The 16,259-nt window shown below is 58.7% G+C and overlaps 1 protein-coding gene across 1 annotated transcript; it reads right to left on the reverse strand.

The window, feature by feature from the left end:
• Positions 1-235: 235 nt before the first annotated feature.
• On the reverse strand, positions 236-15,796 carry LOC144954250 (E3 ubiquitin-protein ligase UBR4-like; the record flags this gene model as incomplete). The annotated part of the gene is made up of 10 exons (XM_078884789.1): positions 15,675-15,796; positions 14,385-14,849; positions 13,775-14,059; positions 7,837-7,973; positions 6,242-6,332; positions 5,272-5,353; positions 3,840-3,967; positions 2,663-2,797; positions 1,512-1,679; positions 236-345 (listed from the first exon to the last, which is right to left on the reverse strand). Coding segments are annotated over exons 1-10 (1,670 nt in total), but the record flags the coding sequence as incomplete, so codon positions are not given.
• Positions 15,797-16,259: the final 463 nt, after the last annotated feature.

The raw sequence follows: 16,259 nt of genomic DNA on the forward strand, positions 1-16,259 counted from the left end.
ACTCACCCACCCACCCACCCACTCCTCACCCACCCACTCACCCACTCCTCACCCACCCACTCACCCACCCACCCACCCACTCACTCACCCACCCACCCACACACCCATCCACCCACTCACCCACCCACCCACCCACTCACCCACCCACCCACTCACCCACCCACCCACTCACCCACCCACTCACCCACTCACCCACCCACCCACTCACCCACCCCTCCACTCACCCACCCCTCACCTGGTGAGCAGGTCCAGCACCTGCTGTTTGCGTGACTGCATGGAGCCCAGCGCCTCCACGATGGCGCAGGCCGCCTGGCGGGCCGCCTGCGACGACGGCGTGAAGAGGATCTGTGGCGGGTCACGAGGAGGTAGTGGTGGGGGTGGGGGGAGGGGTGGAGGTGGTGGTGGTGGTGGGGGAGGTGGTGGTGGTGGTGGTGGTGGGGGTGGGGGAGGAGGTGGTGGTGGGGGTGGTGGTGGTGGTGGGGGTGGTGGCGGTGGAGGAGGTGGAGGTAGTGATGAGGTGGGGGAGGAGGTGGGGGGAGAGGGGGAGGGGGGGGAGGTGGTGGTGGTGGGGGGGGAGGTGGTGGTGGTGGGGGGGGGAGGTGGTGGTGGTGGGGGGGGGAGGTGGTGGTGGTGGTGGTGATGAGGTGGGGGAGGTGGTGCGGGTGGAGGTGGTGGTGGTGGAGGTGGTGGTGGTGGAGGTGGTGGGGGAGGTGGGGAGGAGGTGGTGGTGATGAGGTGGGGGAGGTGGTGCGGGTGGAGGTGGTGGTGGTGGAGGTGGTGGTGGTGATGAGGTGGTGGTGGTGGTGGTGATGAGGTGGGGGAGGTGGTGCGGGTGGAGGTGGAGGTGGTGGTGGTGGAGGGGGTGGAGGAGGTGGGGGAGGTGGTGCGGGTGGTGGTGGGGGAGGTGGGGAGGAGGTGGTGGTGGTGGTGATGAGGTGGTGGTGGTGGTGATGAGGTGGGGGAGGTGGTGCGGGTGGAGGTGGTGGTGGTGGAGGGGGTGGAGGAGGTGGGGGAGGTGGTGCGGGTGGAGGTGGTGGTGGTGGGGGAGGTGGTGGGGGAGGTGGTGGTGGTGGTGGTGGTGGGGGTGGTGGGGGAGGTGGGGGAGGTGGGGAGGTGGGGGAGGTGGGGGAGGTGGGGGAGGTGGGGGAGGTGGGGGAGGTGGAGGGAGGAGGTCATGTTAGAATCCAATTGTTGTGAACCAGCTGACGTCACACCACCCCTCCCCCCTGACGTCACACCCCCCCCCTGACGTCACCCCCCCCCCTGACGTCACCCCCCCCCCCATGACGTCACCCCCCCTCACCTGACGAAGCCAGTTGTTGTGGCCCAGCTGCAGTTCGAGGGGGGGGCAGCCGTGTGGAGTGGCCCCCCTCTGCACCCCCCACATGACGTCACACCCCCCCATGACGTCACACCCCCCATGACGTCACACCCCCCATGACGTCACACCCCCCATGACGTCACACCCCCCATGACGTCACACCCCCCATGACGTCACCCCCCCCCCTCACCTGACGGAGCCAGTTGTTGTGCCCCAGCTGTAGTTCGAGGGGGGGCAGCCGTGTGGAGCGGCCCCCCCTCTGCAGGGCGAGGCGCCAGCGCCACGCAAACTTCTCCGCCAGGAAGCGGCGACGGAACTCGGCACGGTCACCAGGCCTCACCGCACCCCCCCTCAGCCACTGGGGGGGGGGAGGGGGGTGAGGGGGGGGAGGGGTGGGGGAATGGGTGAGTGAGTGTGTGAGTGAGTGTGTGTGAGAGTGTGTGAGTGAGTGTGAGAGTGTGTGAGTGAGTGAGTGAGTGTGTGAGTGTGTGAGTGAGTGAGTGAGAGAGTGTGTGTGTGTGAGTGAGTGTGTGAGTGAGTGAGTGTGAGAGTGTGTGAGTGAGTGTGTGTGAGAGTGTGTGAGTGTGTGTGTGAGTGAGAGTGAGTGAGTGTGTGAGTGAGTGAGTGCGAGTGAGTGAGTGAGCGAGCGAAGCGAGCGTGTGAGCGAGACAGCGTGTGAGTGAGCGTGTGAGTGAGCGTGTGTGTGAGCGAGCGAGACAGTGTGTGAGTGAGTGAGCGAAGTGAGCGAGCGTGTGAGCGAGTGAGCGTAGTGAGCGAGTGAGTGTGTGAGTGAGCGTGTGAGTGAGCGAGCGAGCGAGCGTGTCAGTGAGCGAGCGTGTGAGCGAGTGAGCGAGCGAGCGTGTGTGCGAGCGTGTGTGCGAGCGTGTGAGCGAGTGAGTGAGCGAGCGAAGTGAGCGAGTGTTTCCGCGGGCAGGCAGGCTGCGTCTCCAGGCGAGGAAGGAGGCGCGTGGCTCAGCGGCGAGCCAGGGCTCCACCTGGGCGTGTGAGTGTGTGAGCGAGCGAGCGTGTGAGCGAGTGAGTGAGCGTGTGAGTGAGCGAGCGAGCGAGCGTGTCAGTGAGCGAGCGTGTGAGCGAGTGAGCGAGCGAGCGAGTGAGCGTGTGAGCGAGTGAGCGAGCGAGCGAGCGAAGTGAGCGTGTGAGCGAGTGAGCGAGCGAGCGAGCGAGTGAGCGTGTGAGTGAGCGAGCGAGCGTGTGAGCGATGTGAGCGAGCGAGACAGCGAGCGTGTGTGCGAGCGAGTGAGCGTGTGAGCGAAGTGAGCGAGTGAGCGAGCGTGTGAGTGAGCGAGCGAGACAGCGTGTGAGCGAAGTGAGCGAGCGAGCGTTACCGCGGGCAGGCAGGCTGCGTCTCCAGGCGAGGAAGGAGGCGCGTGGCTCAGCGGCGAGCCAGGGCTCCACCTGGGCGTGGAGCTCGCTGCTGTAGGGGCGCACCGAGCAGCGAGACTCGAGAGGGACTTCCTGCGGAGACAAAACACCCACAAGGCACCGGGACAACGTCGTTCCCTCCCTCGCTGCGATTCGTGGAGCCCACGCGCTCACGCTCACCCACACGCTCACCCACACGCTCACCCACACACCCACACGCTCACTCACCCACCCACACGCTCACCCACACCCTCACCCACACACTCACCCACACGCTCACTTACCCACCCACCCACACGCTCACTCACCCACACGCTCACCAACACGCTCACCCTCACCCACACGCTCACCCACACGCTCACCCACATGCTCACCCGCTCACCCGCTCACCCACATGCTCACTCCCACTCACACGCTCACTTCCACTCACTCACCCACACGCTCAACCACAACCACACGCTCACTCCCACTCACCCACCAACTCACGCTCACCCACACGCTCACCCGCACGCTCACCCGCACGCTCACCCGCACGCTCACCCGCACGCGCTCATCCACCCACCCACCCACACCCTCACCCACACGCTCACCCTCACCCACACGCTCACCCACACGCTCACCCACACCCTCACCCTCACACTCACCCACGCGCTCACCCACTCACGCTCACACTCACCCACGCGCTCACCCACTCACGCTCACTCACCCACCCACCCACACGCTCACTCACATGCTCAACCAGCCACACTCAACCACCCACTCACACTCACCCGCCCATGCTTGCACGCTCACGCACGCACGCACGCACGCTCACTCACACGTTCACACTCACCCGCTCACTCCCACTCACCCGCCCATGCTCGCACACTCACGCTCACCCACACACATTCACCCACTCAATCACTCACGCTCACACTCACCCACCCACTCGCACCCACCCGCCCAAGCTCGCACGCTCACTCACACTCACACATCACACCCCAAGCAGTTTTCAAAGTCACTACTACTCCTGTCAGAGCCACTCGTTGTTTTGCGTGTCCACCCTGCAAAAGGCCATCGTCCGTTTGGTCTCATTGCTGCCCTCCACCGTGCCCCCCACCGTGCCCCCCACCGTGCCCCCCACCGTGCCCCCCACCTTGGCGCTGCTGCGGGTGAGCGGCTGTGGCCGGATGAGGCGCTGCAGGATGCGCAGGCAGGGCAGGGAGACGCTCTCCACCACCAGCGGAGACTGCACCCTGACGGCCATCAGGAAGAGGCTCATGGCTACACGCGGGGAGGAGGAGGCACGGGGGATTAGTGGCGGTGATGGTGGTGGTGGTGATGGTGGTGATGATGATGGTGATGATGGTGGTGGTGGTGGTTGTGTGGTGATGGTGGTGGTGATGGTGATGATGGTGGTTGTGTGGCGATGATGGTGGTGATGGTGATGATGGTGGTGGTGGCGATGATGCACCCTCACAGCCATCAGGAAGAGGCTCATGGCTACACACGGGGAGGAGGAGGCACGGGGGATTAGTGGCGGTGATGGTGGCGATGATGATGGTGGTGACGGTGGCGATGATGGTGGTGATGGTGGCGATGATGATGGTGGTGACGGTGGCGATGATGGTGGCGAGGGTGGTGGTGGTGGTGGTGATGGTGGTGATGATGGTGATGATGGTGGTTGTGTGGTGATGGTGGTGGTGGCGATGATGGTGGTGATGGTGATGATGGCGGTGGTGATGATGCACCCTCACAGCCATCAGGAAGAGGCTCATGGCCACACACGGGGAGGAGGAGGGGGGGGACATGGCACGGGGGATTAGTGGTGGTGGTGGCGGTAGTGATGGTGGTGGTGATAATGGTGATGATGGTGGTGAGGGTGATGATGGTGGCAATGATGGTGGTGATGGCGGTGATGGTGGTGATGGTGGTGATGGTGGTGGCGCTGGTGGTGGTGGCGCTGGTGGTGGTGGCGATGATGGTGGTGAGGGTGATGATGGTTGCAATGATGGTGGTGGCGGTGATGGTGGTGATGGTGGTGATGGTGGTGGCGCTGGTGGTGGTGGCGATGATGGTGGTCGTTGCGATGACGGTGGTGATGATGGTGGTGGTGATGGTGGTGATGGTGGTGGTTGTGTGGCGATGATGGTGGTGATGGTGATGATGATGGTGATGATGGTGGTGATGGTGATGATGGTGGTGATATTGATGATGATGATGATAACGATGGTGATGATGGTGGTGATGGTGGTGATGGTGTGGTGATGATGATGGCGATGATGATGGTGATGATGGTGTGGCGATGATGATGGTGGTGATGGCGATGATGATGGTGATGATGGTGTGGCGATGATGATGGTGGTGGTGATGGTGGTGATGGCGATGATGATGGTGGTGATGGCGATGATGGTGATGATGGTGATGATGATGGTGATGATGGTGATGATGATGGTGATGATGGTGATGATGATGATGATGGTGATGATGGTGATGATGATGGTGATGATGGTGATGATGGTGGTGATGATGGTGATGATGATGGTGATGATGGTGATGATGGTGGTGATGATGGTGATGATGGGTACCACAGCGGAGCCGCTCCTCCCAGCACTGATCATCCAAGGAGATGGAGTCGGTGAGTAACATCATCTCATTCACACAGTTCACCTGCAGCGTCAACAACAACAACAACGTCAACAACATCAACATCAACAACATCAACATCATCTCATTCACACAGTTCACCTGCAGCGTCAACAACAACAACAACGTCAACAACATCAACATCATCTCATTCACAGAATTCACCTGCAGTGTCAACAACAACATTAACAACAACGTCAACAACGTCAACAACATCAACACCATCTCATTCACACAATTCACCTGCAGCGTCAACAACAACAACGTCAACAACAACAACAACATCTACATTTCGATTTAAAGCTTTCGTGACTGCAGGGATTCATCTTCTTGGTTCAATCGGTAAAGTCACGTAGAAGGGAAATAATAAAATGTTTAATTAAGTTTATTTTTATTATTTTATTATTTCCCTTCTACGTGACTTTACCGAATGGACCAAGAAGAACAACATCAACAACGTCAACAACATCAACAACAACGTCAACAACATCAACAACAACGTCAACAACATCAACACCATCTCATTCACACAATTCACCTGCAGCGTCAACAACAACGTCAACGTCAACAACAACAACATCAACAACAACATCAACAACACCATCTCATTCACCTGCAGCGTCAACAACAACGTCAACAACGTCAACAACAACAACATCAACAACAACATCAACAACACCATCTCATTCACCTGCAGCGCCAACAACATCAACAACAACAACAACATCAACAACATCAACAACATCAACAACACCATCTCATTCACCTGCAGCGCCAACAACATCAACAACAACATCAACAACAACATCAACACCATCAAATTCACACAGTTCACCTGCAGCGTCAACAACAACGTCAACAACATCAACAACCACCACAACCACCACAACCACCACCACCACCAGGGCTCACCATGTCGGGGTTGGTCCAGTGCCCTCTGATGGCCGCGGCGACACGCGACACAATCAGCTCGTTCATGTGCTGGGTGGCCTCCTTGTTGTCACTACACACATCAACATCACCATCATCACCATCAACATCATCATTAACATCATCATAATCATTAACATCATCATTAACATCACCATCATCATTAACATCAACATCAACATCATCATCATCACCATCATCATCAACATCACCATCATTAACATCATCATCATCACCATCATTAACATCATCATCATCATTAACATCACCATCACCATCATCACCATCATCACATCAACATCATCATCATTATCATCACCAACATCATCATCATCAACATCATCAACATCATCACCATCATCATCAACATCAACATCATCATCAAAATCATCATCATCATTAACAACATCATCATCATCACCATCAACATCATCATCAGTAACATCATCATCAACATCATCATCACCATCAACATCAACGTCATCACACACATCAACATCACCATCAACATCATCATCATCATCATCAACATCACCATCATCATCAACATCATCAACATCATCAACATTATCGCCATCATCACCATCACCACCCACCATCATCACCATCACCATCCACCATCATCACCATCACCATCACCACCACCATCACCACCATCATCACCATCATCACCACCATCATCACCACCCACATCACCACCCACATCACCACCCACATCACCACCCACATCACCACCCACATCACCGTCACCACCGTCACCACCGTCATTCACCGTCGTCATCACCACCACCACGTCACCACCACCACCACCACACTCACCACCACCCTCACCACCACTCTCACTCACCACCACGCTCACCACCACCACCATCACCACCACGCCAGCTCACCGGGTGAGCAGACACAGCAGGCTGCGAGTGCTACGCCGCATGGCGGCCGTGCCTTCATCACCACCACCACCACCCTCACCACCACCACCACCACCACCACGCTCACCACCACACTCACCACCACCACCACCCTCACCACCACTCTCACTCACCACCACGCTCACCACCATCACCACCACGCTCACTCACCACCACGCTCACCACCACCACCACCACCCTCACCACCACCACCACGCTCACCACCACCCTCACCACCACTCTCACTCACCACCACGCTCACCACCACCACCACCACGCTCACCACCACCACCACCACCCTCACCACCACCACGCTCACCACCACCCTCACCACCACTCTCACTCACCACCACCACCACGCCAGCTCACCGGGTGAGCAGGCACAGCAGGCTGCGTGCGTTACGTCGCATGGCGGCCGTGCCTTCATCACCACCACCACCACACTCACCACCACCACCACGCTCACCACCACCCTCACTCACCACCACGCTCACCACCACCACCACCACGCCAGCTCACCGGGTGAGCAGGCACAGCAGGCTGCGTGCGTTACGTCGCATGGCGGCCGTGCCTTCATCACCACCACCACCACACTCACCACCACCACCACGCTCACCACCACCCTCACTCACCACCACGCTCACCACCACCACCACCACGCCAGCTCACCGGGTGAGCAGGCACAGCAGGCTGCGTGCGTTACGTCGCATGGCGGCCGTGCCACGCCGCATGTTGTATCCGAAGAGCTCCCCGATCAGTCCCTGGGACACCAACATCGCCCTGATCGTCGCGTTGGTCGCCAGCGCCTGGAGGGGGATAGGGAGGGTGGGGGGAAGGTGGGGGGAAGGTGGGGGGAAGGTGGGGGGAGGGGGAGGGTGGGGGGAAGGTCAGGACGGTGGCACTAACGGAGATCAGTGACAGCTGCTGGCATCGTGGCCGTCGATAAATCGTGATCACCGCCACCACTAACACTCACCACCATCATCATTATCATCACCACTAACACTAACCACCACCACCATCACCACCACTAACACTCACCACCATCATTATCATCACCACCGCCACCACCACCGTCATCATGAACACTCACCACCACCATCATTATCATCACCACCACCACTAACACTCCCCACCACCATCATTATCATCACCACTAACACTAACCACCACCACCATCATCACCACTAACACTCACCACCATCATTATCATCACCACTAACACTCACCACCACCATCATTATCATCACCACCACCATCATTATCATCACCACTAACACTAACCACCACCATCATTATCATCACCACTAACACTAACCACCACCACCATCATCACCACTAACACTCACCACCATCATTATCATCACCACTAACACTCACCACCACCATCATTATCATCACCACCACCATCATTATCATCACCACTAACACTAACCACCACCATCATTATCATCACCACTAACACTAACCACCACCACCATCATCACCACTAACACTCACCACCATCATTATCATCACCACTAACACTCACCACCACCATCATTATCATCACCACCACCATCATTATCATCACCACTAACACTAACCACCACCATCATTATCATCACCACTAACACTAACCACCACCACCATCATCACCACTAACACTCACCACCATCATTATCATCACCACTAACACTCACCACCACCATCATTATCATCACCACCACCATCATTATCATCACCACTAACACTAACCACCACCATCATTATCATCACCACTAACACTCCCGCCCACCATCATTATCATCACCACCACTAACACTAACCACCACCACCATCATCACCACTAACACTCACCACCATCATTATCATCACCACTAACACTCACCACCACCATCATTATCATCACCACCACCATCATTATCATCACCACTAACACTCACCACCACCATCATTATCATCACCACTAACACTCCCGCCCACCATCATCATCATCACCACCACTAACACTAACCACCACCACCATCACCACCACTAACACTAACCACCACCACCATCACCACCACTAACACTCACCACCATCACCACCACCACCACCAACACTAACCACCACCACCATCACCACCACTAACACTCACCACCATCACCACCACCACCACCAACACTAACCACCACCACCATCACCACCACTAACACTCACCACCATCACCACCACCACCACCAACACTAACCACCACCACCATCACCACCACTAACACTCACCACCATCACCACCACCACCACCAACACTAACCACCACCACCATCACCACCACTAACACTCACCACCACCACCACCACCACCACCAACACTAACCACCACCACCACCACCACCACCAACACTAACCACCACCACCATCACCACCACTAACACTCACCACCATCACCACCACCACCACCAACACTAACCACCACCACCACCACCACCACCAACACTAACCACCACCACCATCACCACCACTAACACTCACCACCACCACCACCACCAACACTAACCACCACCACCACCACCACCACCAACACTAACCACCACCACCATCACCACCACTAACACTCACCACCATCACCACCACCACCACCAACACTAACCACCACCACCACCACCACCACCAACACTAACCACCACCACCATCACCACCACTAACACTCACCACCACCACCACCACCACCACCAACACTAACCACCACCACCACCACCACCACCAACACTAACCACCACCACCATCACCACCACTAACACTCACCACCATCACCACCACCACCACCAACACTAACCACCACCACCACCACCACCACTAACACTCACCACCATCACCACCACCACCACCAACACTAACCACCACCACCATCACCACCACTAACACTCACCACCATCACCACCACCACCACCAACACTAACCACCACCACCACCACCACCACCAACACTAACCACCACCACCATCACCACCACTAACACTCACCACCACCACCACCACCACCACCAACACTAACCACCACCACCACCACCACCACCAACACTAACCACCACCACCATCACCACCACTAACACTCACCACCATCACCACCACCACCACCAACACTAACCACCACCACCACCACCACCACTAACACTCACCACCATCACCACCACCACCACCAACACTAACCACCACCACCATCACCACCACTAACACTCACCACCATCACCACCACCACCACCAACACTAACCACCACCGCTAACACCAACCACCATCATCATCATTATCACCACCACGAACACAACCTCCACACTCATCACCACACTGACCACCACACTCACCACCGCCACACTCACCACCGCCACACTCACCACCGCCACACTCACCACCGCCACACTCACCACCGCCACACTCACCACCGCCACACTCACCACCGCCACACTCACCACCGCCACACTCACCACCGCCACACTCACCACCACACTCACCACCACACTCACCACCACCACACTCACCACCGCCACACTCACCACACTCACCACCACACTCACCACCACACTCACCACACTCACCGCCACACTCACCGCCACACTCACCACCGCCACACTCACCACCGCCACACTCACCACCGCCACACTCACCACCGCCACACTCACCACCACACTCACCACCACACTCACCACCACACTCACCCCACTCACCACCACCACACTCACCACCACACTCACCACCACACTCACCACACTCACCGCCACACTCACCACCACACTCACCCCCGCCACACTCGCCACCACTAACACTCACCACCATCATCATTATCATCACCACTAACACTAACCACCACCACCATCACCACCACTAACACTCACCACCATCATTATCATCACCACCGCCACCACCACCGTCATCATGAACACTCACCACCACCATCATTATCATCACCACCACCACTAACACTCCCGCCCACCATCATCATTATCATCACCACTAACACTAACCACCACCACCATCACCACCATCATCATTATCATCACCACTAACACTAACCACCACCATCATTATCATCACCACTAACACTAACCACCACCACCATCATCACCACTAACACTCACCACCACCATCATTATCATCACCACTAACACTCCCGCCCACCATCATCATTATCATCACCACTAACACTAACCACCACCACCATCATTATCATCACCACTAACACTAACCACCACCACCATCATTATCATCACCACTAACACTCACCACCACCATCATTATCACCACCACGAACACTCACCACCACCACAAACACAACCTCCACACTCATCACCACACTGACCACCACACTGACCACCACCACACTGACCACCACACTCACTCACCACCGCCACACTCACCACCGCCACACTCACCACCGCACTGACCACCGCCACACTCACCGCCACACTCACCACCGCACTGACCACCGCCACACTCACCGCCACACTCACCACCGCCACACTCACCACCGCCACACTCACCACCGCCACACTCACCACCGCCACACTCACCACCGCCACACTCACCACCACACTCACCACCACACTCACCACCGCCACACTCACCACCGCCACACTCACCACCGCCACACTCACCACCGCACTGACCACCGCCACACTCACCACCGCACTGACCACCGCCACACTCACCACCACACTCACCACCGCCACACTCACCACCGCCACACTCACCACCATCATTATCATCACCACTAACACTCACCACCACCATCATTATCATCACCACCACCATCATTATCATCACCACTAACACTAACCACCACCATCATTATCATCACCACCACTAACACTAACCACCACCACCATCATCACCACTAACACTCACCACCATCATTATCATCACCACTAACACTCACCACCACCATCATTATCATCACCACCACCATCATTATCATCACCACTAACACTCACCACCACCATCATTATCATCACCACTAACACTCCCGCCCACCATCATCATCATCACCACCACTAACACTAACCACCACCACCATCACCACCACTAACACTAACCACCACCACCATCACCACCACTAACACTCACCACCATCACCACCACCACCACCAACACTAACCACCACCACCATCACCACCACTAACACTCACCACCACCACCACCACCACCACCAACACTAACCACCACCACCATCACCACCACTAACACTCACCACCATCACCACCACCACCACCAACACTAACCACCACCACCATCACCACCACTAACACTCACCACCACCACCACCACCACCAACACTAACCACCACCACCATCACCACCACTAACACTCACCACCACCACCACCACCAACACTAACCACCACCACCATCACCACCACTAACACTCACCACCATCACCACCACCACCACCAACACTAACCACCACCGCTAACACCAACCACCATCATCATCATTATCACCACCACGAACACAACCTCCACACTCATCACCACACTGACCACCACACTCACCACCGCCACACTCACCACCGCCACACTCACCACCGCCACACTCACCACCGCCACACTCACCACCGCCACACTCACCACCGCCACACTCACCACCGCCACACTCACCACCGCCACACTCACCACCACACTCACCACCACACTCACCACCGCCACACTCACCACCGCCACACTCACCACCGCCACACTCACCACCGCACTGACCACCGCCACACTCACCACCACACTCACCACCACACTCACCACCACACTCACCACCGCCACACTCACCACCGCCACACTCACCACCGCCACACTCACCACCGCCACACTCACCACCGCCACACTCACCACCGCCACACTCACCACCGCCACACTCACCACCACACTCACCACCACACTCACCACCGCCACACTCACCACCGCCACACTCACCACCGCCACACTCACCACCGCCACACTCACCACCGCCACACTCACCACCGCACTGACCACCGCCACACTCACCACCACACTCACCACCACACTCACCACCGCCACACTCACCACCGCCACACTCACCACCGCCACACTCACCACCGCCACACTCACCACCGCCACACTCACCACCGCCACACTCACCACCGCCACACTCACCACCGCCACACTCACCACCGCCACACTCACCACCGCCACACTCACCGCCACACTCACCGCCACACTCACCGCCACACTCACCACCGCCACACTCACCACACTCACCACACTCACCACCACACTCACCACACTCACCGCCACACTCACCACCACACTCACCCCCACACTCACCACCACACTCACCACCACACTCACCACCGCCACACTCGCCACACTCACCACCGCCACTCACCACCACACTCACCGCCACACTCACCACACTCACCACACTTACCGCCACACTCACCACCGCCACACTCACCACCACACTCACCACACTCTCCACCACCACACTCACCACCACACTCACCACACACTCACCACACTCACCACCACCACCACACTCACCACCACCACACTCACCACCACACTCACCACCACACTCACCACCGCCACACGAACCACCACCACACTCACCACACACTCACCACACTCACCACCACCACACTCACTCACCTGCAGCAGGGTCACGCAGTGCTCCGTAACGGCGGAGGCGCAACCGTAGCAACGCCTCACTCGCTGCACCACCACCGCCGCCGCCGCCGGCACCACCGGCACCACCGGCACCGCCGCCGCGGTTGCCGTGGGCGACGCCGGCGGCGGTGGCGGTAAGGGTGGCTCCGTGGATGGTGGCAAGGCGGTGGGCGTGGGGGGGGCGGAGGGAGCTCGTGCGCAGCGCGACGCGGCCTCACGCTGCTGCAGGTCGTACTCCACTAGCTGCTTGCGCGACGCTAGCACCTTCTGTGGGCGGGGGGCGGCGGGGGGGGGGGAGAGGTGAGGACTTGACACACGCGCGCAGACACACGCAGATACACACACGCACACACACACGCACACACGCAGATACACATGCAGACACGCACACACACGCAGATACACACACGCACACACGCAGGCGCAGACACAGATACACACATGCACACACACAGATACACACACGCACACACGCAGACACAGAGGCAGACACACACACACACACACGAGGTCCCCCCCCACCCCCCCCCGCCCCCGCCCCCCACCCACCCCACCCCACCCCACCCACCCCACCCCACCCACCCCACCCCACCTGTATAATCTTGGAGAGCCCTTCGAAGGCCAACCGGCACTCCCCGCAGTATTTGTGCGCCAGGGCCTGGATGTGTTTGTTGACGCACGACGACGACGACGAAGCCGCCCCGCCTCCCACCCCAACCCCTCCTCCCGCCCCTCCTCCCGCCCCACCTCCGGGCCCGCCGGCCGTGGCCGCAGCTGCGGCCGCCGCGGCGGCCACGGCCGCCGCCGCCGCAGCTGCGGCGGCCGTTGCCGCGGCCGACGCCGACGCCGAAGACGAACCGACGCCGCCAGCTCCGGCACCGCCGCCGATGCCGGCACCGGCAGAGGAGGAGGAGGAGGAGATGGCGCCGACAGACGAGGAGGAGGAGGGGGCGGTGGCGGCGGCAGCGGCCGCGGCGGCTGCGGTGGCCGTGGCGGAGATGGAGGTGGAGGTGGAGGAGGCGATGGAGCCGCCGCCACCGCCGCTGACGGAGTCGTCCTGTGGGGTGGGTGAGTGGGGGAGGGTGTGAGTGAGTGGGTGAGTGGGTGAGTGAGTGGGTGGGTGAGGGTGTGAGTGAGTGAGTGGGGGAGGGTGTGAGTGAGTGAGTGGTGAGTGGGGGAGGGTGTGAGTGAGTGGGGGAGTGGGGGAGGGTGTGAGTGAGTGGGGGAGGGTGTGAGTGAGTGAGTGAGTGGTGGGTGGGTGAGGGTGTGAGTGAGTGGGAGGGTGTGAGTGAGTGGGTGGTGGGTGTGAGTGAGTGGGGGAGTGGGGAAGGGTGTGAATGAGTGGGGGAGGGTGTGGGTGAGTGAGTGGGTGGGTGGGTGAGTGGGGGAGTGGTGGGGAAGGGTGTGAATGAGTGGGGGAGGGTGTGAGTGAGTGGGGGAGGATGTGAATGAGTGAGTGAGTGGGTGGTGGGGGAGGGTGTGAGTGAGTGGGCGGGTGGTGGGTGGTGGGGGAGGGTGTGAGTGGGGCGGGTGGTGGAGGGTGTGAGTGGGTGGTGGGGGAGGGTGTGAGTGAGTGAGTGAGTGGGTGGGTGGTGGGTGGATGAGGGAGGGTGTGAGTGGGCGGGTGGGTGGTGGGGGAGGGTGTGAGTGGGCGGGTGGTGAGTGAGTGGGTGGTGGTGGGTGGGGGAGGGTGTGAGTGAGTGGGCGGGTGGGGGAGGGTGTGAGTGAGTGAGTGGGCGGGTGGACATGTGGTTCAAATAACACCACCACAGACACCGTCACCATACCCACCCACCACCAACCCCACCCACCACCCACCACCATCCCACCCACAACCATACCCACCCACCACCACCACCACCACCGCCCCACCACAACTCACCGTGGGGTTGTCGGCAGCAGCCTCGCTGATGCGCACCAACAGCTCCTCCAGCTGGGGCCGGTGAGCCATCAGCTGGTGGTAGACACGGTCGGCCTTCTCAAGCAGGCTGTTGATGTTTGTCACCGCCTGGTAGACACACACACACACAGACACACACAGAGAGACACACAGACACACACAGAGAGACACACAGAGAGACACACAGACACACACAGAGAGACACACGGTGAGCCATCAGCTGGTGGTAGACACGGTCGGCCTTCTCAAGCAGGCTGTTGATGTTCGTCACCGCCTGGTAGACACACACACACACACAGACACACAGACACACACAGAGAGACACACAGACACACACAGAGACACACGGTGAGCCATCAGCTGGTGGTAGACACGGTCGGCCTTCTCAAGCAGGCTGTTGATGTTCGTCACCGCCTGGTAGACACACACACACACAGACACACACAGAGACACACACAGAGACACACAGACACACACAGAGAGACACACAGACACACACAGAGAGACACACGGTGAGCCATCAGCTGGTGGAAGACACAGTCGGCCTTCTCAAGCAGGCTGTTGATG

This window comes from Lampetra fluviatilis, unplaced genomic scaffold (genome assembly GCF_964198595.1).
Source record: "Lampetra fluviatilis unplaced genomic scaffold, kcLamFluv1.1 SCAFFOLD_1439, whole genome shotgun sequence".
NCBI lineage: Eukaryota > Metazoa > Chordata > Hyperoartia > Petromyzontiformes > Petromyzontidae > Lampetra > Lampetra fluviatilis.